A 26,685-nucleotide genomic window follows, 5' to 3' on the forward strand; every position below is an offset into this window, starting at 1 on the left:
CTGGCGTATGCTCACCCATAACTGCTTAACCTTTGAAAACAACATAAACCTGCCAATCAGTAGCACAACCCCAGGCACTGAAATATTCCAATATTTTCATAGCTCATCTAGAATACTTTCTCAACTTTTTAAACCCCAGGAACCGCTTTTATTGACATTATTGATTCACTGATGTTTATCATCTGCATTTACTAAAAAGCATCTCTCATTCAATTTCATGAGACCCTCAACAACTTCCACCTCACCATTAACCTTAACCTCAACCTATCTACAAAACAAATCCATTTCCTTTATGTCACAGTAAAACTATATAATGGACATATAAATCATGAGCCGCGGTGGCGCAGTGGTTAGAGTACAGTACTGCAGGCTACTTCTGCTGATCATCGGCTGCCAGCAGTTTGGCAGATTGAATCTCACCGGGCTCAAGGATGACTCAGCCTTCCGTCCTTCCAAGGTGGGTAAAATGAGAAGCCAGATTGCTGAGAGCAATATGCTGACTCTGTAAACCACTTAGAGAGGGCTGTAAAGCACTATGAAGTGGTATATAAGTCTAAGTGCTATTGCTATTGCTAAACACATTATACAGTACATGGAACCTCAAGGTCACTGCGTATAATTACATAATTCTGCATCCATCAGGAACACACACCAAATCTATGAATACAGTCTGGCATAACAGGGACACGAGTTTCCTTCAAAGCTTGATTCATTTCCATATAAAATTAATACAAAATTCAAACCATTATTTATTAGTAAATCATCTCAATAAATGATAGGTAAAAGTTCAACAATGGAACAAGTTCTATCTGGATAGCATTCCTCAGAATTATTTTTATCTAGCTCCAACCATGAATTCATGGGCTGCTTTAAGAAATCTTATGACGTAACATGGACTTTTAGGTTCATTTTGAACTAGCTATCATCCACAAAGCAGTTTTAAGTCCTAGATCATAATGGGATGCAATTATCTTCAAACAAGAGACTCTCCTTTCATGTCTCAAGTTACTTTCAAGGCTATACTATTAGTGTCAATCACTGCATGTGGAGAAAAAAGTCCTAGCTTTCTGGATTGTAGAAATGTTCTCATCTACGGTATGATTAAAAATGAGATAAATAAGCAATAGTGGATCAATTATATTACAGGTAATCCTCAACTTTTAATCATAATTGGGACCAGAAGTTCTGTCCTAAACCATGTGGTAGTTAACTGAATCACACCCAATTTTTTGCCAGTTGTTAATTGAATCATATAGTCATTAAGCAAATCTGCCCCCCCCCTTCTTTACTTGTCAGAAGCCACTACCACCACTCTGGGAAGGTCACAAATGGCAATTATGTGACTCTGGGACTCTGCAATCATTGTAAATACATGCCAGTTGCCAAGCACTCAAATTTTATGTCTGCGTGGATGCTGCAAATCATAAGTGTTGAACAAACATTAAGCAATTGGTCATAAGTTAAAAATATTTTTTTATAAGAAACCTTCCCATGAGAAAATGCTGATTAGAAAAAAAATATAAGTTTGAAGCTTTGATACTAGAGGAACTAGAAATAATTTTCCTGTTTTTCTTAGCTTTATAACTGTAAATTTTAATACAAATTATTAAAAAAATATTCTTGTTGGTGATTTATGCAGTTTAGAAACATTCTTGGGCAGTCGTTTTTTTTGTTTCTAAAGCAGTTTATAGCAGGAAACAGTGATAAAGGGGAAAACCATTGTGAACCAATATTTAGTTTACAGTATCTAATTCAGAGAGCCTTGTCCTCCCGACACACACACACACACTCCTTAATGCTTGAAACAATTTTCTTTTCTGATCAACAGTTTTGCACAGGCTGCTATTTTTAACGTCCTAACTGACCTCTTTTACTTAATTAGCTATTTCATTTCTACTGTCTGCATTTGACAAAAGTGGGTTTGTTTTGAACGTCTTAGATTTCAAAACTCTGCCCCAGGCATCTCTAAACATTTTAGGAATGCAGATTAGCAAATCCTTCTTTCAGCTCAGCAAGTTTGCTGCTTTTCTTCCCAAAGATCCCTTAGCTCCCATGTTATACCATGAGGTTTTTTAAAACACAAACACTATGACTAAAATAAGATGCATTTACATAAATGCTTTGTAATGCCCTTGAATCTTGGCTGAAAGTAACACATAAAAGGAAAGACTTCTTCTAAAAGGAGTCCTGTTTTCACTACAAAGCTCTTTTTTCTAGACAAGCATGCTCAAGCCTATGAAGGATGGTGTCCAAGAATTCCCTGAAGGTATACTTTATATCAATGGCAAAAGTAACAAAGAAAACTAACTTTTATTTGGCACTTTATTAAATTATTGGAAGAAATACGAAAGAAAGAAAGAAAGAAAGAAAGAAAGAAAGAAAGAAAGAAAGAAAGAAAGAAGGAAGGAAGGAAGGAAGGAAGGAAGGAAGGAAGGAAGGAAGGAAGGAAGGAAGGAAGGAAGGAAGGAAGGAAGGAAGGAAGGAAGGAAGGAAGGGAAAGGTCACATGTTCAGAGTCCCGAAGCCCAGCTGTAGTCCAATTTCCTTAATTTACGAAGTTCTCTTTCCTGAAGTTTTGATAACTTAGATACATCCTCCCCAAAGCACTCTGTTGTCTGTGAAGCCTCTGGGCAAGCTTCAATATCTTCGGACTCCTCTTCGGATTCCTTCTCTTCACTGTCACTTAGCATTTCGACTTCATCAGCAATTTCATTAGCGCTGTTTTTTTTTTAAAAGAAAAGGAATTATGTAAAGCGTTTTCGATTTGTCTCACAAACACATCATTTGTTTACAGAGATCCTAAATAATGCTGATATACAAAAGCCCAGAAAGCTATCTTGGTCAACAATTCCACTGCCCAGTAGTCTTCCTTTCTTCTTAAATGCTTTCCTGAACATATAAAATAGGTCCTAGTATGAAAAGGAACACAGATCCCTTAAATGCATCTTTTCTGATTCTTACTTTCTATACAACAGGCACTGATGGCGTTTGTATATGTACCATGAGCCATGATGGCGCAGTGGTTAGAGTGCAGTAATGCAGGCTACTTCTGCTGACTGCCGAGATGGCAGTTCAAATCTCACCAGGCTCAAGGTTGACTCATCCTTCCATTGTGGGTAAAATGAGGACCCAAATTGTTGGGGGCAATATGCTGACTCTATAAACCGTTGAGAGAGGGCTATAAAGCACTATGAAGCGGTATATACGTCTAAGTGCTATTGCTACCAAACTACATCATGGAAAGACAGGCATTTTCTTTGAGGTGCCAGCATTGTATGTATTTGCAATATATCCTGTGAGGAATAGTAAAGTAAAATCCTGGGAAAAAGCGCTATTATTACATTAATATGTATACTTGGTAGTCAGATTCTCTCTGCTTTGGGAGATCAATAACAAGGCCTTGGGGGTTTTTTGCAAATATTTTCCCTCCTGGCAAGAGTACATTCATGCAGCAATTCAGTGGGAGTTCCCTTGTGCTATTTATGGTCTGGTAAGAGTTGAAATCGAGACGGTTGGAGACTGGCGATCTCCTGGGACTTGTGGCAAAATGTCTGCAGAAAATCTGATCAACATGAGATTGATTTAATTACGACCAAATCCAGGGTATTGGATCTTACACTCTGAAGAATCCAACAACTAAGTATGCCTAGCACACCAGCACTACCTGTATTCCAAGAAATCCATGAATTCACATGTTCCTTCATCAACCATCTTTAATGAGATACTCAAATGATTGAATCATCTCCTTTCTGAAAAAGCTCCAAAGAGTAAAGAACAACCTAGATGAAATCTCTAAGGACAGAGAGAACAGCCCTGAAGGCACTATGGTCATTGGCAGAGATGTCCACGCATCAAAAAAAATCAACATAACAATCACCATGTGATCAAAACTCAAAACGCAAGACTGTAAAAAAAGGAACACACTGATTGCATGGTTGCACATCAGGTTTTAGCCCCCCTTCCTGCCGTGGCAGAGGGCGGAAGGCTTTGGATCCTCAAATTTCTAAACTTTCTAAATGTACCCTAAACACAAGCATCCCTATCTTGAGCTGATATTTCATTTACTTTCCATCGTTCGGAACAGAAAGGGAAGTGACCAAAGTAGACAGAAAAAAATGGCAAAGGAAGGATTTGCGATGTATCACACATCTTGCACCTTGTCAAATGGTTTAATCCCAGCAATGGATTGTTGGGGTTGATTGAGGGGTGACAGTAGTTGATTCATTTTTAGAACTCATGACAGGTCAGATGGGATGTCTCGTAAATCTCTGAACACAACATACATGCAGCCTCTATGGGTAACTCATCTCAACCAAAACAGGGCAATACATTTTACTATTTTATCTCTGAGGAACCTCTCATGTTTCTTACTTACCTTGTTCTAGGCACCAGCAAAGAGTGAATAAAAAGAGGACATAAGAAAGAAGCTGAAGGTAATACATGAGCTGGAGTATGAAGCAGCTGGGGAGGAAACACAGGCAGGTGAGATTAGAGCACTTTCTTAAGAGGTCATTGCAAATGTATACATTTCTGAATATAGATCAGATCCATTCTTGCCTCTTTAACAGCGGGTGATTCTTGACCTAGCAGGTTCTGCACAGGAACCTTCCCAGTATCCATTCCCTCTTTCATTTGCTGCCGATGCTTTCCGAACAACAGGTAAAAAGGAGTTATGGAGATGCTCTCTTCAACTGCTAACTATAAAGGAAATGGGGGGAGGGGGGAGAGAAACCACACCTACAATAAGGCATATGCAAATAATTTTCAAGCACAGGCACAGACATTTTCCAAAAGTACTACAAACCAAGAAAACAGTAACTTATCTTTGGAGTGCATGCTTGTTCAGCAATTAGGTGCAATCTCATGATAGGCAGTCATTAAGTAGGTCAGCCTTTGTATCCTGGTGGTCCTAGAGTATCTATCTATAATATGCTGCTAGCAGAATGAACTACAGAAAGTATCCCTCAACTTGTTTGGGAGGTACCAGATTAGGAAGGCAAGGTTGAACTAGCAATATTTGACCAGAAGATTGGTGCAATCCATGACTGGCTTAGTGCCTTCTCCATTACTTTTAAGAGCCCAAAAACACCAAGAAAGGTACTATAAGTCCTTGAGATGAAGCCCAAATGTCATTTGGAATTGCTTTATCTTAACAACCTGATTGTAAATTATAATATATATTTATACTATTTAAGATGGGTTTTTAATTTGGAAATACAGTACCCATCTTGACCATTCCTTGAATGCAACTTTCACTCTTTCAACTAAAATAAAGCTAAAATTATCTGCAGATATAGTTTTTTACTTAAGCATTCAAAACTTAAATCAGCAACTCTCGCTATTCATCTTTATTGGCACCTACCATGTAGCAGTAGATGGGTATCTCAACCTTTCCCATAGTCAAGTAAAATAACAAATGCAGGGTGACTACATGTTTGCCATCTTAAAGAAAGATTAAATACTATCCTGGCCAAATAATGTGAAAGACAGGTATCCAGTGATGAGGCATGAAACGATGTGAAAGGAGGCAGTGTGGTAGATGAAGCTGGGGAAAGTTTTGACACAACCTTTGGATTCAGAGACACCCACTGAGGTAGGCCTCACAATGCTTAAGACAGCACTGGATTATACTCTGAAATATAACTCAGCATTCAAAATGGATTTTCATTTCTTTCATAAAGTCATGTAGCTACAAAAATTAATACCTGTCTACTGGAAGGCGTAAGTCTCTCTTCTGGGGTCTTTGTGCTAAACGTCATTAATTCCTACACAATCAGAAAGGGGTGGGGGGAGAAGCAAGATTACAGATAGGAAAAGTATCCTTATAATTACATTGGGTTTTTAAAATGGCATACCATTCAAAATACCAGTCCAGAAGCATATGGATATAGAACTTAAATATTAGATGTGGCTGTTAACCAAAACATGGAGGATAATGAAAAAAAAAATTGCTACTATTTGGAACAATTCCTTTCCTTTCAAAGATTATTATAGGAAATTTCCTTTCTCTCTAATAGTGACCAAATGACACTTTTTTTTAGTGCTTCTGGGGAGAATACATTGCCTACAAGCCAAGGCAGCATTCATATAAAGCAATATTGGGATTTAGACAGGGCAAATTTCATGTCAGCATAGTATTGCTGGATGGAATTAGATTGCTGGAAAATAACCTATATCTTGACACAGTAAGAGATATGCAAAATGAAGGTTGCTCAGAGAAGCCCACAAATGTCAAAACATTTGACAGAGCAAAACTTCTATAGCTGGCTCAATATACTTTATCTAGGCTGCAGTCCTAAATAAGAGCCTCTGAACAAATAGGAACTATTTCTAAACAAGCATGCAGAATGTGTCATTAGTGCTTGAAGAAATAATATGTATGTAATTCCTATAGCTGTCCATCTCAATCAATAATTCTGGGGAAGTTTTCCATTCAAAAAATACATTTCAATTACAAATACTAAAAACATTTAAAAATAAATAAAAAACATCCAGATTAAAAATACATAGGAGTAGTCAGTAAACACAGTCTTTTAAGTTATTTTTTCTTGTTTCTATCTCCCTCCACCACTAGGACAATATTGTATGGCAGTATAATGGAAGGATTGGGCAAAAATGAACATTACAGCCTCTTTTCAGATCTGTTAGTCATGCCTACCCATTTCCCTCTGACTTAGTTTTAATAAAGCCGGCACTTACATGTGTTTCAGTCAGAAAATAAAACTGCGATTGGCTAAGCCACTGATATTTTTCGGAGGTAATACATTCAGGCACATCTCTTGGAACAAAGACCGCCCACTGGACTTTCCCTCTGCAGACATTTCTTTGGACACACAAGGGCCGTGGTTCGCTGGGCTTGAATACAAACACTAAAGCAGAGAAGAATATCTTTAGCCTTTGAAAACAACCCTGTCTGTTTTTCTGACTCAGAGTTGAAGAGTCATTGAGTTACAAAGCCACAACGATCCCAAACATGGAGACCCAGCCAGACCCAATTTTGCTAATTGATCTTTTATAAGGACAATGTAACAATTAATCTGACAGTAAAGAGCCAAACTGCATCATTATAGTTTTAATGGTATGAGAAAACCACAACCAGATTGACACCTCTTTGATGAGAAATAAGCTACAATGAGCTTTCGCCTCCAGTTAATAGATTGGGACTAACAACTCCTAGAACTTCCATCTATCACGCTGGTTCAAAATCCTAATCTCTTGATTTGGAGGAAATCAAGGTAGAAATGGCTATTGTTCAGGAAAAGGAACAGTAAAAAAGATTCAGATTTTTTTGATATGGCCTTCAACCCAATCCACTATGACAGCTTCTTAAGGATAGGACTCAGACACAGTACTCTGTACTTTTTCTGTTATTTTCTCAGCCAAAATGGCTTGTTCATAAAGTGACACAATATTATTATGAGACTGGTATCAAGATTAATAGGTTCTCTTTAAAAACATATTTTTTCCCTCTGTAGTAAAAATCTGAAAACCAGAAGCTGCTTTAACAGTAAGAGATTAAGTAATTACTAACAGATACCCCCAAAAGAAAATAACTCCCTCTATACGTAAGATACCTTTACTCTAAATACAGTGAGTAACTGGTTTTTGATCCTAAGATAAAAATCATTATATAATTTTTTATCAATTTTTGGCAATTATCCACTTCTACCTCAGCATCCCCCTGTACATTTACTCATATTCAAGAGGATTTGGACCTCTACAGGATCAAAGCAAAGGAAAAGATTGAAAAACTAACTAATTTCCCGTAAGTTTTTTGGTAGGATCTAAGATTCCAGGTTCAGCCTAGTTAAAAAAATTGTTTTAAGTGGCATTAAATCTAAAATATTTTTCTAGGCATGGTAATACCACAACTTGGATCAACCATTCTCTACAAAGTAGAAAGGCCTCTTTATTCTCACCATCTGAATATTCCGAGTGCTGAGAAATTGCCGCAATGTTCTCAGACAGATGATCAGGCTGAAGAATGTTGACATGCAACTGGGCACTCCATTCCACTGAAAAGAAAAATAATCAGGTCAGTAAAAGAACCACAGTCTATGGAAGCACTTTTTCTAGAAAGGGCACAACTTGAAAGAGGGGCAAATTCAATTCAAACACAACTTTTTGAGTAGGGTCTGGATAAGGAATGAGAGTAAGAGGGTATTCTACAATGATGGCTGGCCTAAGTTACCCAACAGGATCTCAAAAGGATCCTGAAATCCATCAATCACATTTTGGCCACCATCAGCTCTAAAGATTCTGTTTAGTTCATCTGGAAAGGAGAGACCATACATGTTACATATTAAAGTGGCACAGGATAAGCAGAGCCCTGATAGATTCACATTTTGAAATCATGAACTCTTAGAAATCAACTAATATATAATTTGCTATTAGTCTTCTTTGAGTTAATAACAAAATATATTAAAATGTGCTCCAGTAGACAATTAGTTTTCTCTAAACAAAAATAGATTACACTTTGGCCAAGAGTAAAAACAACCCAAAAAGTATAATGTTCATATAATGGTCACTATTTAGATTCCTCTAACACCAGGGGATGCAGTGGCTCAGCGGCTAAGACGCTGAGCTTGTCAATCAGAAAAGTTGGTAGTTCGAATTCCTAGCGCCGCATAATGGAGTGAGCTCCCATTACTTGCCCCAGCTTCTGCCAACCTAGCAGTTCAAATGCATGTAAAAATGCAAGTAGAAAAATAGGGACCACCTTGGTGGGAAGGTAACAGCGTTCCGTGCGCCTTCAGCATTTAGTCATGCCGGTCACATGACCACGGAATTGTCATCAGACAGCACTGGTTCTTTGGCTTGAAACAGAGATGAACACCGCCCCCTAGAGTTGGGAATGACAAGCACGTATGTGCGAGGGGAACCTTTACCTTTACCTAACACCATAGTCTTCTTCTCAGGTAGACAGGAGAGACCTGCTCAATGTTTCAGGGCCAGCAGATGGGATATTTTCTATTGAGACACCCAAGTTACGCAACTCTGCTGGTTCTCTTCTTGTTTCATTATTAGAATATTTTGTCTTGTGGCTTTTTGACTTTCTTTAGTTGCCTGGATTTCAGTAAATCTTTTATTTATTCCTAAAATAGGTCTTCCGTCTCAACTCTCCTGGAAGAACTTCCAATTCTTTGAAGTTATAGGAGAGCAATGAAAGGGGACAGTTATCCATCTCCCAACTCCACTGCAGGTTAACCACATATTAGCTTCACTGAGTTTCTCTCATGTAGGACTAGCAAAATAACTCTAACAGGATTACTAACAGCATCCTAATTATGTAATAGGTTTGCTGATGCTAAATTGCTCATTTCAATTTCTATTTACTGTAAAAAAAATCATCTAATTTTGTATAGTGATCTTCTGGTAAGTAGACCTCATGCATTTTTTTTAACAGCTAGGTTTTAAGCTGAGCAAAAATTCTGGCCATTTGTCAAAAACACATAGATTAACTCAGTATCTTTTGGCAATTGTACCTCAATTAATAATAGCAGGCAGCTGGTAGTTAGCAAGAGTAATCCAGTGCATGTGCTAGTGGATTATCCTGCCATTTATTGCTAAACATTTACTAAAAGGGTTTTCTTTACCCAGATGAAATCAAAACTGAAGGATTTTGTTTGCACTGACCGATACTTTCAACTATGGAGTTCCTGTAGCATAAAATGCCAAGGAGAAAAGAAAATATGAGAAGTAAAAGCAAAGACTTACATGAACAATTCAGCAAATTCCAGCAGCACAAAAAGCCACTGCTGGTGGTGCCAAGGAGATATTTGGAACAAATTAGCCTCCCAAAGCACAGGCTCCTAAAGGAAGAAAGGAAAGGTCAGAATAGTTGCCCAACTCCAAATTGTGCCAATAACATTTACTGCTATGTTCGTCAGCATCCAGGATTGAAAACTGGTAGAAAAAGAACTGATCATTCCCTGTTCAGTCAGGTACTTCATAATATGCCCCCTCTACATTAACAAGGGTCTATCTCAGAAACTCATTTCTCAAATTTGGTTGTAAGACTCCTGTGCTGACCAACGATATATACTTCAAAGTGATATACTGTATACTCAACAGCAACCTATCTATTACCTATCTAACACATGGTAAACAAGAAGGTCATCTAAAAAGTTCCTGCAAAAGGAAGGACGTCACTGATGTTCAGGCCAGCTGGACGTTCAGAGGTTAAGATTAGCCAAAGCCTTGCAATTTCACCACTGAGCAACTTTAGTCTTTTTACCTACATCTCCTAGCAGCAACTATATGTGCAGACCTGGGAACAAATTCCATTTTACAACCGTACAATTCAAACCACCTACAGCAATCAGGCAAATGTTTACACAAAGAGGGTCAAGGAAGTCATTTGAAAAAGAGCACCTTCCGAGCAAACGGTTCTGTTGAAACCATTTCAGATAATGCTGCACTTTGCAAGTGCTGACAGGCAGGAGGTCATGATCAATTTTTAAAGTTTGTTGAAACCATCTTGCTGACAGGGCAGTAAATTAGGAGGAACTGGTTTTTTATTAGCAGCAAAAATGTGCGGAATTCAAGCAGACTGAGTGCTCAGATGTATTGAGAACTATAGTTGTTAATTTACCTATTTAAGAATATTATATCACAAGCACTCTCGCTTAAAAAGGGTGGTCTATTTACTAAGAAACACAAATGCAGCCACAATCCTTAGTTATAATGAATTGTTGATTTAATCATTCGTTTTAATCAGGTTCCCTTTACTGGCTGAGGGAAGTTCAGAAATGAATACAAGGGAGGACCAATGACCTTGCTTGTTATTCCAATGCACATTTTTGTTTTATAGAAGAGCAATTTTACATCCCTTTAGCACAACTTTTTCCCATTATCTCTCTTCCCTCATTTTATTCTTAATCAAAGGATTTGATCTTTTTAAAGAAAGGTTCCAGACTAAGCTAAAATGATACATACTGGATATGCTATTCCAAGGAGCCTGGTGGCACAGCAGACTAAAAGCATTGTTATTAACATCAAGCTGTCTGCAATTACTGTAAATTCAAATTTCACCAGGCTCAAGGTTGACTCAGCCTTCCATCCTTTCTAAGGTAGGTAAAATGAGGACCCAGATTGTGGGGGCAATAAGCTGACTTTGTATAAATATACAAAAGTATGAAGGCTATTGCTTAACGCATTGTAAGCCGCCCTGAGTCTCCAGAGAAGGGTGGCATATAAATCAAATTTTTAAAAAAAAGCACCGAAAATGAATTAAATTTATGAAGACTTTTGTCTCTGTTATCAGATCCTGTTCTTAAAACTAATTAGAGGAAATTGTAAACTGAGAAGAACATTTCAGACTCACTTCTGAAAACTGCAACATTACACTTTTCAAATGAGAGTTTTTGAAAAGTGATTTAAATACAAGCAAAACAATAAGATCCAGAAGAACAAGCATACAAGTACATACATTATAATTCCTGGAGGATGGCAGAAAGTGCATTTTAAATCCCATGTTTCAGAATCCCACACGGTGATTGTTTTGTCAAAGCTAACAGCAAGTAAAGAGCCATCTTCGGAGAAGCAGCAATGTGTAGCTTGATAATTATGATAACTTCCTACAAAATCACAGGTCCAAGTTATGCTTTCACCTGCTGAGGAAGAGGCACACAGATTTAGGAAAATAATATAAATGTTAGCTGTATGGCATGAAAGAAAAATCATGTGAGAATTTTAATTTTTACTAATTTGGTCTGGTTTGCTTGTGAGGTTAACAGTTGTATTCATTTGCTCCTTTCTTTGCAAGAAAACTCCCAATTCTTTGCAATGGGGCAGTATCAGTGATGGATTGCCCCCGGTTTGGACCGGTTCTATAGAACCGGTAATAAAACCGGAGGGAGGCTCCGCCCACCAACCCTGACCTCATCAGAACACTTCTGCACATGCGCAGAAGCTTCTGCGCATGCGCAGAACAGCATGCGCGCGGCCCCGTTGCGAAGCGGTAGTAAAGATGAGTAGAACCCACCCCTGGGCAGTATCAAACTAACGTGGGACCAAGGAGGCTCCAGTTTCTTTTTCCACTAGAAGAGAAAAAGAGCTTAGTCATCTTGGTAGTCCAGCGGAGCAATTCCACACAAACCGCATACTACTCTCTCTCTTTTTTTCTGAAGTAGGAAAAGCCACACATTGCTGGGAAGATTTCTGTCCACTTGAATAAAACCAAGAGACCACTGTGTGGGAGTAATACTTGCCATGGCAAGCAAAAAAGTGAAAAAAAAACCTATACGAGTTAAGGGTTTTTTTTCTATACAAAATGGAATCCTGCTAAAAGCACGTCCATATATAAGTTACATATTTTTGCTGGCACTTTGTTCAAGAGAAATACTAGGCTACCCAAACATAAATCCACAGACTTCACTTTTAAAGGGCTTCTTAATAACCTATTTACAATCATTAATTTGGGCCCACAGCTGCAGTGTTTCTTGGAATCCATCTCCTTACAGGCCACATGGAAAAGAGAATTTAGTGTCATGAAATGTACATTACATTTAATACAACATCTGGATCTGCCACATCAAGAAATGAACACACACACACACACACACAAAACCCCAAACACAACACTCAAAATAGCAAGATAGAAACTTCTCCAAATAAGTGCTCCTATCTGCCACTTTAACTGCCCAGGTTATGAAAACCAGAAATAACTTTCAAGTATAAACAGTTTTTCCCATAACACTAGGATATCTTAAACATGGAAAACTGCAGAAGCTTAAAATTAAGGGTTGGGGGTGATGGGGAGAACCTTACATCTCCACAAAAAAGGCCTCACAAAGATCACCAAGCTTTCTTGACTAAATGTAAAGGGGTAAGAAAATACAGTTACAGAGAACCTCAGCTTCAGTAGGAACTCTAAAAGAGCCTTGATAGTACAGTGGTTTAGTGCACCCTGTTATTAACACAGCTGCCTGCAATTTCTGCTGGTTCGAATCTCTCCAAGGCTCAAGGTTGACTCAGCCTTCCATCCTTTCTAAGGTAGGTGAAATGAGGACCCAGTTTGTGGGGGCAATAAGCTGACTTTGTATAAAATATACAAAAGAATGAAGGCTATTGCTTAACGCATTGTAAGCCGCCCTGAGTCTCCGGAGAAGGGCGGCATATAAATCAAATTAAAAAAAAAAAAAAAAACTCCTATCCTAGTTGCCACCAACTAGGCAGAGAAACTCAATCACAGCTACACTGAAGTCTTTTTTCTCTTGCACTATATATTATTTTATTCCAGTTGCAAAGTTCACAAATGGTCAAATTCCACTGTACATAGAAGTGCTAAGTGACAGCCATGTCTCTCTGTGTAGAGATAATTTTTACATATTAAAAAAATACTCTAAATTAGAAGGAAACAGAAAATTTTAAGTCATGCTGCTTATCTGAGTTTTAGAAATTTCATAAAGATCCTTTTTCCTTTAGCCTTCAGCACACAAAAATAGCCTTTTACAGATGTAGAGAACCAACCAGAAAATTGTCACTTGCACTGTAATCAATCCTCTGCAGTTCATCAAATTCCCCACTTTCATTAAAAAGCCGAAACCGAACATTTTTATTCATGCTGCAAATGAATGAAAGCTACTCTCCCCATTTTACTTACTTTCGTTGTCTTGATCCACTAGCAGCATCCAGACCTTGAAGTGCCCATCATTGCTGGTTGTTACCAGAGTTGGGGTTACATCTTCAGAATGATCTGTGCCACGGAAACACATCGCTGTTATGCTGTCCTCATGTGGCGTATTTATTCGTGTGTTTAGAGTAAAGCTAACATCAAAAATAAATAAAGAAAAGAAAATTATATTAAAGCATTCCCATGAAGTAAATAGGCTTCAAGGCATGTACTAATATTATGCTGGGTTGATATATTAAACATTTAATTCACATCAAGTGCATGGATGGCGTAATTATTGGATATTATAATTTCCAATTGATGGTGTTGCATTTTTATCATCAAATAAAAGTGGTACATTTTGTACTACTGTACCACTGACAGAAATAGCCAATATAAGAAATAGATCTGGTTATAAGCCATTAAGATATAAAATGAAGTAATTGCCTCTGAGCTGGGCTTGACTCCTGATGAATTACACCTAAATATCCATAAATTTGGGGGATAATATGGCACATAACTGCTTTGCCATTACTTTATTTTGAAGTGTTGTTTCATTGTTCTCATCTACATTAAATAGATCTGATAGAAGAGTATATCTTTCCTATACAGTAACACTCTTCTATGAAACCCATATGCTCAAACATGAATAGAATAGAATAGAATAGAATAGAATAGAATAGAATAGAATGGAATGGAATGGAATGGAATGGAATGGAATGGAATGGAATGGAATGGAATGGAATGGAACGGAACGGAACGGAACAGAATAATAGAGTTGGAAGGGATCTTAGAGGTCTTCTAGTCCAACCCCCTGCTTAGGCAGGAAATCCTACACCATTAGAAAGAGGATACAGTAATGTAAGGCTTGTAAGACATCTCTCTACTTATTGAAACTAGGAGATGACTTACAGGTATCACTGGAATTATCCAACTATCAAAAACCATCTGTTGTATTATGTTAACTATACAAATGGAATGGGAATGAGAAATAAGGTAGGTTGCCACTAGTTCCAGAAATGTCATCATTTGGTTTCCTAAGTACCGATAATTAGTATGATCAACTTAGTGCAAATTATATACATTTATACTTGGACAAAAATAACAGCCAGACTATAAAAATAGCTGAAACACTAGAGAACAAGATTAACCTGCCTAACAAATCAGTAATGGAGTACACCAGCTTTCCCCAGACTGATGCTCATGGGTAAGTTGGACTTCAGCTCTTTGGCTGTCATAGCTGGGAATGCAGAGGGTGGAAATGTAAGATTAATTGGAGGTTCAAGCACACCGACACAAATCACGGATTTCTTCCTGCAAAGCTAACTCTCCCTGAAAAAAACTGTGTTACTGGCCACTTGCAATATGTCATGAAGTCACTGCTCTGCTTCCCTGTCGCCTCTGTTCCCTGTAGATCAAAATGACACTATAAAAAATGCCAATCATGAAAAAGCGGCCTGTCCCTGGGCTCATGAGATACTTGAAGTCTTGGCATTCATTTTCCATGGCTAGAAGCAAAATCTTGGCTTTAAAATGATCTCAGGGCATGTTACTGCTCTGCAATGTAGCAACTATAGGAATAGGACTCCCTTTGTCCAACATAAATTCAAACATGTTTAACCTTTGTGTCTGCTCATTGTAGGCCCAGAGCTTCAGCTGCATCTCAAGCTCACTGCCACTTCCTTGCCGTTGTTCCACGGTAGCCAGCCAGTCGCCTTTTGAATCAAACACAGCTTTCACTAACTCAATCTGGTCCAGACCCGACTGATGAATGTACTCCTGCTGTACAACATCCAGCTGTGTATTTCAATAAGAGAGAGAGAGAGAGAGAGAGAGAGAGAGAGAGAGAGAGAGAGAGAGAGAGAGAGAGAGAGAGAAGCAAAAGAGTTGATTAAGTCCAGGTATCTTTGGAAGCAAAGTCGTAAAATGGGACAAAATTCACTTAGCAACAGAAATTTTAGCTCAATAGTAGTTGTAAATTGAGGATGCTTGTACAAGGAAGGAGGCATCCTAAAATTAGTATTGTATTACTTGTATTTCTTGTCACCAGGACACAGTCCCTCATCACCCTCTTTCAGTAGCTTCCATTCAAAGCTTTTGCGCACCTCCATGCACAATTCAACCACCAACATCACTTTATATCACCATATTTCTTTGATTCTGTATAGAAACTCAGACACTTTATTCTCTTTACCCCTCTTTGTCCCTTTATGCTAATGGCTTCAATGACTTCTACTTACACATGGCAGAGTGTACTTTTTGCCCCCATATCATATAGCCTTTTCCAACGTCAGCAAAACATATCTTGGAAGTTTTTCACCTTCTTCCTTTTCACTCTTATTACATCCCCATCCCTACTCCCAATCCACGTCATCACACAACTCATGGCTATCCCTTACAGAGACAACTCCCTTAATTTTCACACTAAAAAAATCCTTCCGTCAGCACCAAGATATTGTTCCCTCTGCCTTGTTGAGTACCTTGAGGATGGCATTTAAAAGGCATATATTTAACAACTTGTCCAGTAAATAACTAGATCAGGACTGTCAAACTCAAGGCCTGTGGGCCGGATGTGGTTGGATCTGGCCCATGGGGCTGTCCTGGAAAATGTAAGGGGCCAGCCTGCGTCGCTTCGGCCCAGTCTACCCATGTCGCTTCAGCCCAGTCTATCCAATATGAAGAGGAAACATTGGGCCAGGATGGCTTCAGCCCGATCTACCCAATGCAAAGAGGAAACATGCCAGCAGTTTGGGGAGTGACATCAAGCTGGCCCTGCCCACCCAGCTGGCCACACCCATGCCCAGTGAGTGGCGTCAAGCCGGCCACACCTACCCAGTCAGCCATGCCCACCTGGCCTCCTGAGGTCAACCACAGCCCCTGAAATTGAGTTTGACTCCCCTGAACTAGAACAATCCATTAGCAACCTTGAAGCTTCTTCTTCCTTTTCATTACCTCCTTGACTCGATGAAGACAAACCTACTGCTGAGTTCTAGTTCCCTACTATTAGTTTACCTTGTAAAATACATTTTTTTCCAGCCTGTTATGAGATCAATACTGAATATTTTCCTTCTCTGCCCGCAGAATGGAAACAGAAGCTCTTTTGTAAGCTAGTAACTTGCCTGGATTTACAAGGCTTTATCACATATTCACTAGTTTAACTTACATTGTACAATAGTTTATCATTTTGCAGTGAATAGAACTGCAGATGTCCAGGCTTGCCATTTAGAACTAAAGCTTTCGTTCTTGGATCAACTATCAAGCCAGTCTTGACATCACTGCCTGAAAAAAAGAAAAAGGTTTGAAACAGAATGTCATTTCTTCTTAAAACACAAACACAATTTCAACACCATGACCACCCCCCACATCCCCAAACGTTACCCCACATACCTTTGATTAATCCTTGGATTACTGCAGAAACTTTCAAGTTGCTATGTATGATTACTATCTCTGTATGTTAAAAAAAAAGTTAATAAACGTAAGAAATAAGGCTCACAAAAGGTAAAGGAAAGTTATTATCTACAATTGGACAATTCAGCATATCTACTAGATCAGGTGTCTCCAACCTTGACAACTTTAAGACTTGTGGACTTCAACTCCCAGAGTTCTGATAGTTGAAGTCCACAAGTCTTAAAGTTGCCAAGGTTGGAGACCCCTATACTAGATTATAAAATACTTCTATTAGGAAAAAGAGCTTGCTTTTGAAGGCTGTTTAAATCCTGGGAGCATTTCTATAATTAGGCTTGGAATAATTTGGTTGAAGCAGCAACCAGCAGTATTGTTCAGCAGCTTTGATAGAGGCCACCAAGGTATTACTAGGATAGAAGGATTTTGAAGATAACCAGATGCCTGGTGACCTCAAAAGTAGTCCACTGTAATGCCAAGTTATTCTTGAAGGCTGTTCAAAATTAAAATTATTTTAGAATAAGGCAGGATCATTTTCTACGGTAAGTCACTGTACGTAGCTAACTCCCTCCTGTGCAACACTGATGGGGTATATGTAGCTACCAGATCTTGATAGATTTTAACTTCTAGGTTGTTTAATCAGCACAGTAAGATATGGAAGCTGGACTCCAAAATATCCCAAGGCCCCCCAAGGGCTCCCCATTCCAGAGTTGCAGCAGCCATAATTCTGGGATCAGGTCATAGGGGGAGGGGAGGGAAGTGTCTGCTGTAACTTCCAAAAGTCTCTAAGCGACCGGTTGAGGACTAAGCGGTGGGGATACAGTGGTTAGAATGCAGTACTGCAGGCTAACTCACTGCTCACTCCATGAGTTCGATCCTGACTAGCTCAAGGTTGACTCAGCCTTCCATCCTTCCGAGGTGGGTAAAATGAAGACCCAGATTGTTGGGGACAATATGCTGACTCTGTAAACCGCTTAGAGAGGGCTGTAAAGCACTGTGAAGCGGTATATAAGTCTAATTGCTATTGTAACAAACTTCATATGCTAAACCAAAACCAATCACAAATCTTCCTGATTTGGTCTTACTGTTATCAGAATGTGAGGTACAAAGAAGAGTTCCATCAGGTGAGACAGAGATGTACTGTATCGTGGCTCCTAAACGAGGCAAGAATTCCTTTTTAGCATCTGACCCATCTCGCCACTGAACCAGCACTGATTCAATCCCACCACTCAGGAGGCTAGTGCCTGTTGTTCCAAACAAAAAGAAATAAATGAGTCAAGGGGCGGATGAATCGATTAACAACCATAAGAGAATAACTTATAATAACTTACGGTAAGAATAACAAATAAGAAGCCAAGAACAACTGAGCAACAGTTCTCAATTTTTTTCAATTTACTCAAGTGATTTAAATTATTTTATATTTATGCCCTAGCTAATGATAAAGCCAATTCTTGCTTTGGCTGAGTAGCCTGTACAAGTATTTGGATCTTATGAGGATTTAATAACTTGTCATACTAAGTGGAATTTAAAAGGGCTAAGACCACAATCTTGCACAAACTGACTGAGGAATGAACTCAGTGAACTGACTCCCTTCCAAACTGTGCAGCACTGTATATGATAAATGTTCTGCTGGAAAGGTAAGTATAATCATTATATATATTTTTATCTCTCTGTATATAATAGGTCTCACAAACTGAAATCCAACTTCTATAATGCTATAGTTAACGTTTACTTTAACAAGGGATTAAGGTTTTTCTTTTAACATAAGAAACAGGATTTTCCAAGCAAAACCTTACACTTTGCTTACGTTAGCAGAAAAATATGTTCTGCTGCCACACAGCAAAATTCCTCCTGTTTCCTGTTCAAATAAGAAGCAAGAATAAAATAAACACCGCAGGGGCCACCTCAAGTGCTTGGCAAGGTCCAGAATTTTCCAACAGAGAGATCTGATTTTCCCCCAGCTACTTAGAGAATGGCTCAACTTCCTTGTTTACATACACTGATATAAAACAGGCATAGCCATTTTATTACCTTGCCATTAATCAACCTGTAACCATGATTTAAAAACTGTTTTTGCTTTTGAACCCATTTTTAAACCCTCGTCTTTGATAGATTTACAGATAGTCCTCGACTCATGACCACATTTGAGCCCAACATTTGTTTGCTAAGTGAGGCATTTGTTAAGTGAGTTTGGCCCCATTTTACGATCTTTCTTGCCAGTGAGGGCAAGTGAATCTCTGCAGTTGTTAGCTCAGTAACATGGTTGTTAAGTGAATCTGGTTTCCTCATTGACTTTGCTCATCAGAATGTCACAAAAGGGGATCACGTGACCACAGGATATTGCGACCGTCGTAAATATGAGTCAGTTGCTAAGTGTCTGAATTTTGATCACGTGACCATTGGGAATGTTGCTACTGTTCTAAGTGTGAAAAAAGGGTCATAAGTCACTTTTTTCAGCATCGTTTTACTTTGAATTGTCACTAAATGAACAGTTATAAGTCGAGGACTACCTGTATTTAGTATATCAAACTGTATTTCTTGTAGGAATATTTGATGCATTTGTAGCACATTTTCAGCAGTCTGCATATTTATAGATCATTAAAATGTCCATGCTTAAAAAAATTGGTAGCATATAGAATACTCCAAAATATCCCTCTTAAAACTGGCCTTTTATAACTCAGGCAATTTTACCTTCTACAGAGAAAGCAAGATCGACAACTTCATTGTGATGCCAGTGCATTGTGGAAAATGTATATTCTCTCTTATGATTAAAATTTCTCCTATAGGAATAAAAAAAACCACACTGAATTGCAATCAACATCTCAAGAGTTTAAAAGGAGCTACCATACTAATCACTTTGGTTAAGTGTTAAACCAACCTTCCCCAATCCACAGGTGTGAATTTCTTTCTCTAGCGCAGGAGTCTCCAACCTTGGCAACTTTAAGACTTGTGGACTTTAACTCCCAGAGTTCCTCAGGCAGCTTTGCTGGCTGAGGAATTCTGAGAGTTGAAGTCCACAAATCTTAAAGTTGCCAAGGTTGGAGACTCCTGCTCTAACCAGCCAGTATGGCCAATATAGAGAATTGAAGACACTGAAGTCTGCACATCCACTGAAGACATCAGTGCTAAATATTTTTGATTCTTAAGCTTGCAAAATAAGAATATTTACTTCTTTTACATTATACCTAGAACCTACCAAAGAAAATACAGGGGAAACACATGTCTGCTTTCACATGTGCATCACTTGCCTGGCTGTAACCTACTGCAAAAGGATAATTAATAAGCATTCTTCAAGCCCAAAGCCTTTACATTTGACTGAGAGAAGTGTACAGAAGTCAGTTGCTCCAGGATGGATCAGATTTGGAATTTTGAGAGCACGCCTGTCACATACAAAATAGCTGTCATGGAAGACATGCCTACTCACAAAGTAAGTGTTAGAGTGAATGTGGCCAGTTATAAAGAGCCATTTGCCAAAGACAACAAGCCTCCTTCTATACGTTTTTTAGTATCCCATCCCACGGAACTTTATGGATTCAAAGGCCCTGTTGCAAATAAATATGCTAGAACATGGTGCCTTGCAGCAAGCATACAAGCCTTTTATTTCATTCTCAATTAGTGTTTCAAATGAAGTGTGGATCCCAATGTACAATGAAATGTGTCTCTTTTTCAATGTTGTCAATAACTATTTGATTTTTTTCCCTTTACATATAGAAAACATCCGGATTAAGAACCGAAAACCTTCTACTGTCATTCATTGATTTATCAAGTTTACATAGCTTTACATACATTTTTTTTTGTCATTAGCCCAAGAATGATTTGAAGGCAAATCCCATCACTTAAGACAAAGTAGTTTTAGCTATAATAATCCTTGCAAATCTGAATTATTTGCCAAAGACTGTCCTCTAATTGTGACAGCCATCACCATTGAAAAAAAAATCTTTCTCCTTATGTTCTGAATGCAGCCCGGCATGCCATATTATTCATCCATATTCCCATGAAGGATAATCATGACCTCCAATTAAAAGTTTGCAATTTTAATACATTTAAGCTACCAGTAGAGGAAACATCTGCAACAAAAGTCTTCCAATATTGAGCACTATGCTGGTTATTGTCAAGGCTCATTGTCTTAAGATTTTATTTCTCTGTACAACCCAGTGAGTGATGTGATATTTCAATCTGGGCATGACGGTATTAATTTTATTTTTCATCTTGTGATTTCTAATGGATTGAATCCCCCTCCAATCTCTATTTAGAGTGAGATTTTTCTTAATTTGCAATAAATCAGTGACATCTTGTCTGCATTGAACAAATTCTCATCTGTAATTCTTCAATTCATTGGAAAACAGCTTTTTATCAAGCTCTAGACCAGGCATGCCCAACCCGCAGACTGCATACAGCCCTGGACAACTACTAATGCAGCCCCACAAGATGATAAAGGAGGTTTGTTATACATTTACTATACATGGTTTGCATGCAGCTCAAGACAATTCCTCTTCACTCAATGAAGCCCAGGCAAGCCAAAATGTTGGACGCCCTTGATCTAGACAGTACAGTTTTGCCATACACTTGGGTATTCTTATGGCAAGAGGTTAATACTCTGTCCTTGCGTTTTTCAGTAAATATGTGTTTAGAAACAGCTGCCAATCCCAAGAATAACAAATGCTTGCCTCACCAAAGACGAATTTTGCCATCTTTGTGTCCGCTTGCTATGCAGTCTTCCTTTGGGTGACAGGTTATACAGGTGAAATAGCTAGTTGAAGCATTCCTAAGATTTTTACCTATAGAGAAGCTTCAAAAAAGAATGAGTTACAGTTTAGTCAGTGCAGCTGTTAAGCAGAATTATCCAAGAGATTAACAAAATTAAAATGCTAAACTGCAAGAGCCACCTCCTCACAAGAATGCAGCACACGTAACAACACAGAGATAGAAGACCGCAATACCCTCTACATAGGATTACCCTTCAAAGGCTACTCAGAAACTGAAACTGATTCAAAGCTGCAGTATCTGTATCTATTTTGGCATCCATTCCATTTGCTTGGTATTCAGTAGTCCAGCCATCTCTCAACCTATTTGTTCGATAATTCTATGTCTAAAAAGTTTGGAAAGTGGGAATGGATTCTATGGAGACGAGCACAGATATTTTTGATTAATTTCTCCCTTAATCTGTTTTCCTTTCTCTTTCACTGCAGTCACTGGATAGGAATCAACCCCAGTAATTGAATGGGTTAGGATTCTAAAACTTTTTAGAGCCAAGTTTGAAAGATACTTGACCTTTCCCTATCTTTCTCTTCTAATAAAGAATTCTTGGAATCCGAAATAGAAAATATTTAATCGATATCCACAGAAACCTTTAAAATCTGGGATCAACCACAATAGTGGTAAGCATTTGATGCGTTTTTCAAACAACAAATTGCAAGTTGTTATTTAAAGCAAGTTATAACAACAACTCACAACAAGTTGCCATCTAGGCAAGATGGGCAGCATAAATGAACGAACTCACATTATTAAAATAGGATGCATTTTGGATCTCCCAATTTTATTTTTATTTAAAAGCTTTATATAGACATCCATCTTATGAATCACAATCCTGGGCAGCTCAGAAGAAATAGTAAAACAGTAAAAAGAAGCCATTAAAATCCAACAAAGAAGCTCCTAATGCCCCCAAATAGAACACTTCCTGACACATCTAAAAAAAAAAGAAAACATTAGACTTCCCTGGGCTCCATCTCCTACTGCATAGGAAGGCTATGGTAAAAGCTCTCTCTTCCTGGGTTTTCACAAGGCCAGCAGGATAGTGGCCTGCCAAATCTTAAGGGGAAAGGGTGTTCCAAAAGGACAGTGTCGAGAAGGCACACCTCTTAGGTCCTACTGAGCAGAAACATTTAAGGGGAAGAATCTGGACCATGCTTCCCCTATCCAACCGGCTGGAACAGGCAGAAATCGTCAGAGAGGCAGCCCCACAAGTATCCTGCCCTCTTGTCATTCATGGCTTTAAAGATGAAGTCAGAAACTTCAAAAAAGCACTTTCATTATTGGTGTCAGCATTCCAGAAAACCCCAACTCCAATTAAAAACTCTGCTGTCAATTTGTTTTCGGGGAGGTCAGAATGGAACCTGGTTTGTGCTCTAGTGCATGCTTGGGCTGCTGTTTGGGCTATTTGGAGACCATGGCATGTATTATCTCTTCCCGTCAGCTGTCAAATTGGGGTTTCCTGGACAAAGCATCTGCCAATAAGTTTCTTCCCCCCCCCCAGTATGTATTTTAGCTTGAAGTTAAAGCGTTTGAAATACTGAGCCCATCGAACTTGTTTGGGGGAATTGGTTTATAAATAGTTTTTATTTGTAGTAGCCAAATACCCTTTCAGAAAATCTAATCAATTAACTGGTTAAACCCAAATTGGATAGTCTCTTTTAAAAAAATCAAATTAACTGATTCATCCCTCGACATCCAAATTGGTAAAAGAGTAAGTAAAGAAGAAGAACTGATTGACATATTGCCTTGGATATCACACATATCAATTTACACTTTTAATCCTCACCTGTAAATCTTATTCTTCTTGAAGAAATAAACAACAAGACAAAGCTTCCAGACTGATACTACATATTCACCCTGTCATAATGAAAATATAGTTGGAAATTTCAACCACCTTCAACTTAAATCTTATTTTGCTTAAGTAATTTGTTGAATATATCACTTTAAATTGTGAACCTGTTAAAATATGTAGATGAGCGCATAAATTATAATAAGCCAAAATCAACAAATAACTATAACTTGGTGCAATGTATGAACCTGGATTTACTTTTTGTCAAGATCTTAACTCTTTAAATCAAGATTTCTGTCAAGATCAAAACATTCATTTGATTACAAAAATAATTAGAACAGTTGGGAATGTGATAACAAATAGGGGACTAAAACCCATTAATTTAAAGCAACCCCGTAAAAGTGACCTCATGCATTGGTAGGCGATCTGGTGCCTTGCAAATATTTTGGGCCTGCTTCCATCAGCTTTTGTCACTATGACACATAACAATGGATTGTAGAAGTTGTAGAACAAGACATCTGGCAATCATTAGGCTGCCCATTCCATTGTTCAAAACACCAAGAAGTTACATATTTGATAATGCGACCCAGCTGTCACTGAAATGAACAGTTTCCATATCACAAACTGGATGGAGAGCAAGGCTTTAGTCAAGAAGAAATACTGTAAAAAGTTTACCATTAAGGAACTTTGGGAAGGAGAAGAGGATGCTGACTGAGAAATATAAAACTTTGTTGACTCCCTGAACAGGCCATCTAGTTTTCGATAACCCGTATCATCGACAATTGCCCAAATTTTTGCTTTTCTCCTGCAGCAGACTAATCAGAGAGATGAAAAGAAGGATCTGGAGCCTGATTAGCCCAAAAATCTCTCTTTATAATGTGTGTGTTATGAGTGAATCCCCCTTGCCAGACAGTAGGCTCAGAAATCCATTCATTTTCTGGTCTACTTGGAGGATTGTATTTATTTAAAACTAAAATAGATTGTTATTGTTCTGTCCCCGTCTCACACACGCACACAAACAGACAGCCGGGGGTTAAATAAACTGGCAGACAACAAATTCTTCCGATAAGAGGCTTGACAGCAACCCAGTAGCTGCTTGCCAAGAACTTTACTCATAAACAAAATACACACAGTTCAAGAATTGTCCAGTCCGTAATTAAATCCAAGGCAGATAATGTTGTTTCCAAAGATGCAATGTGACTCGATAGTAGTTAGTTTTGTCCGTCAGAGAGTCTGAATGGCCACCTCACCCCCTTTTATACCCTGTGGGGTGTGGTCCAGTGACTCAGCTTAATCTCTGGCATGCCTCTTCTTCTGTTGCGCGCGCTTATCTCTGCGACGCTGCCGAGGATCCAGCCAAGACTCATCTCCCTCATTACTGTCCACCTCTGGCTGCGTGGACGTGCTTGGCCCCGGGCCTATCTCTTGTCCTTCGGCAGACACCGAAGGCATTGCCAGAGAGGAGGATCCTGGAGAGGGAGGCCTTGCCAACTCCTCTCCTTCATTCTCGGAGTCCTCTCCTGCCGATGACACAGGCTCAGGTAACGGAGCCACAACAGTTACATAGTTCATCTTATGTTTATTTTTGATAAAATTGGTTTACCTCCCAAGGAGGGAACAAAAGACTGAAAACGCTAATCACTTGCCTATACGCTATCTGATTGAAAAGTTGTGTTTTTTAAAAAAATATTTTAAATTTTTGACCATTTAATCATCAAAAAAAGGCAGCACAGATTTTGGGAAAGAGTGGAATGACTGATGGTGTCCTCCCATCAGTGACAAGAGAGGGGATTGCCAAGTCACTATCCCAGCCCCATAGGATCAGCTATTTTTGCTAGTGCTTGAGAGTAAAGAAAGTATACATACATCTCTTCCAAACGCAGTGCATTTGGGAAACTGGCTTACACCATCTAAAACCATTTCTAGGTCATTGGCTTCCACTTCTTGATCAGGTGTTTTTGGAAGTTTCACTGTCATGAGCTGAAACTTATCTGGTGAAATAAATATCTCATATTAATAAATTGGTACAAATGGATATGAGTTGCCAGAAAGTATGAATTTAATAATGACTTGCAGATTAAGGGATAACTATCAGGTTCACGAATCATATTGAATCAAAATTAAACCGCATTTTATGACTTAGTACAGTGATGGCTAACATTTTTGCCATCGTGTGCCAAAAGCGGGGGGAGCACAGTGGGGTCACGTGTGCGCATGCCCACACCCATAATTCAATGCACGTGTGACACCCCCACCCCCTGCTTTTGGCACACAATGGCACAGTAGGCCTGGTATGCCCATTTTTCACCCTTACAAGGCTCCAGAGGTTTTCTTGGAGCCTGGGGAGGGCAAAAACAGCCTTCCCCACACCCCCGGAGGCCCTTCGGAGGTCGGAAACAGCCTGTTTCCTGACTTCCGGTGGGACCGGAAGGTCCGAAAATCAGCTGGCTGGCATGCGCATGCACACTGGAGCTGAGCTAGGGCAATGCTCGCGTGCCCACAGATATGGCTCCACGTGCCACCTGTGGCACCCGTGCCATAGGTTCGCCATCACGGACTTAGTACAATGCACAAATCAGGCCACTTTTTCCCTATGGCTTGAATTATAGAACACATTCATTGAGCTCACGAGAGACAATTTTCCTAACCTGCCTTCCTCTCCCATCCCCAAATTCTCTCTGGAGAGATAAAGAATTGGAGCTAAATCTAGAAAAATCTACTTTGGCTTCAGTTTTGGGATAAACTGGCACACGCCTCGACTGGAGACCTAGTGGCCGCCTGGGATAGGGCGGCCACTGGAGCTCTGGACCGGGTCGTGCCTTTGCGGCCTCTGACCCGGCGCCGATCTCATTTAGCTCCTTGGTTCACTGAGGAGCTGAGGGAGTTGAAGCGCTGGAAAAGACGCCTAGAGAGCAGTTGGAGGGCCAGTCTTTCTGAATCTGACCGGACACTGGTAAGATCTCATATTAGGAATTACCTAGTGGCGATAAAAGCAGCGAAATGTAGCTATTTTGCTGCTCTTATTGCATCATCAGATAATCGCCTGGCCGCCCTGTTTAGGGTGACCCGCTCCCTGCTCCACCAGGAAGCGCGGGAGGACCCCTTGGAGGGTAGAGCCGAGGATTTTG

General features: G+C 39.1%; 1 protein-coding gene across 6 annotated transcripts in view; it reads right to left on the bottom strand.

Annotated features, from left to right (window-relative positions):
- Window positions 1–2,307: 2,307 nt before the first annotated feature.
- The window catches only part of WDR75 (WD repeat domain 75), a 31,936-nt gene continuing 7,558 nt past the window's right edge, over window positions 2,308–26,685 (bottom strand). For 3 of the 6 annotated variants that reach the window (XM_034429269.3, XM_087882104.1, XM_087882103.1), the window contains exons 5-21: window positions 25,424–25,548; window positions 23,555–23,625; window positions 21,689–21,805; window positions 19,708–19,796; window positions 18,102–18,260; window positions 17,002–17,061; window positions 16,778–16,893; window positions 15,236–15,411; window positions 13,606–13,769; window positions 11,431–11,611; window positions 9,717–9,811; window positions 7,919–8,014; window positions 6,699–6,868; window positions 5,705–5,764; window positions 4,557–4,697; window positions 4,375–4,460; window positions 2,308–2,717 (exon numbers count right to left, since the gene is read on the bottom strand). In XM_034429269.3, the coding sequence (XP_034285160.2) occupies window positions 2,510–2,717; window positions 4,375–4,460; window positions 4,557–4,697; window positions 5,705–5,764; window positions 6,699–6,868; window positions 7,919–8,014; window positions 9,717–9,811; window positions 11,431–11,611; window positions 13,606–13,769; window positions 15,236–15,411; window positions 16,778–16,893; window positions 17,002–17,061; window positions 18,102–18,260; window positions 19,708–19,796; window positions 21,689–21,805; window positions 23,555–23,625; window positions 25,424–25,548 (2,114 nt within the window). In that variant the 3' untranslated portion in view covers window positions 2,308–2,509. Of the gene's footprint in view, window positions 2,718–4,374; window positions 4,461–4,556; window positions 4,698–5,704; window positions 5,765–6,698; window positions 6,869–7,918; window positions 8,015–9,716; window positions 9,812–11,430; window positions 11,615–13,605; window positions 13,770–15,235; window positions 15,412–16,777; window positions 16,894–17,001; window positions 17,062–18,101; window positions 18,261–19,707; window positions 19,797–21,688; window positions 21,806–23,554; window positions 23,626–25,423; window positions 25,549–26,685 lie in introns of all 6 variants that reach the window. The other 3 variants (XM_034429260.3, XM_034429286.3, XM_034429278.3) reach the window with 1 other exon arrangement.

Source organism: Pantherophis guttatus, chromosome 1 (genome assembly GCF_059756535.1).
Source record: "Pantherophis guttatus breed Tessera chromosome 1, ASM5975653v1, whole genome shotgun sequence".
Taxonomy (NCBI): domain Eukaryota; kingdom Metazoa; phylum Chordata; class Lepidosauria; order Squamata; family Colubridae; genus Pantherophis; species Pantherophis guttatus.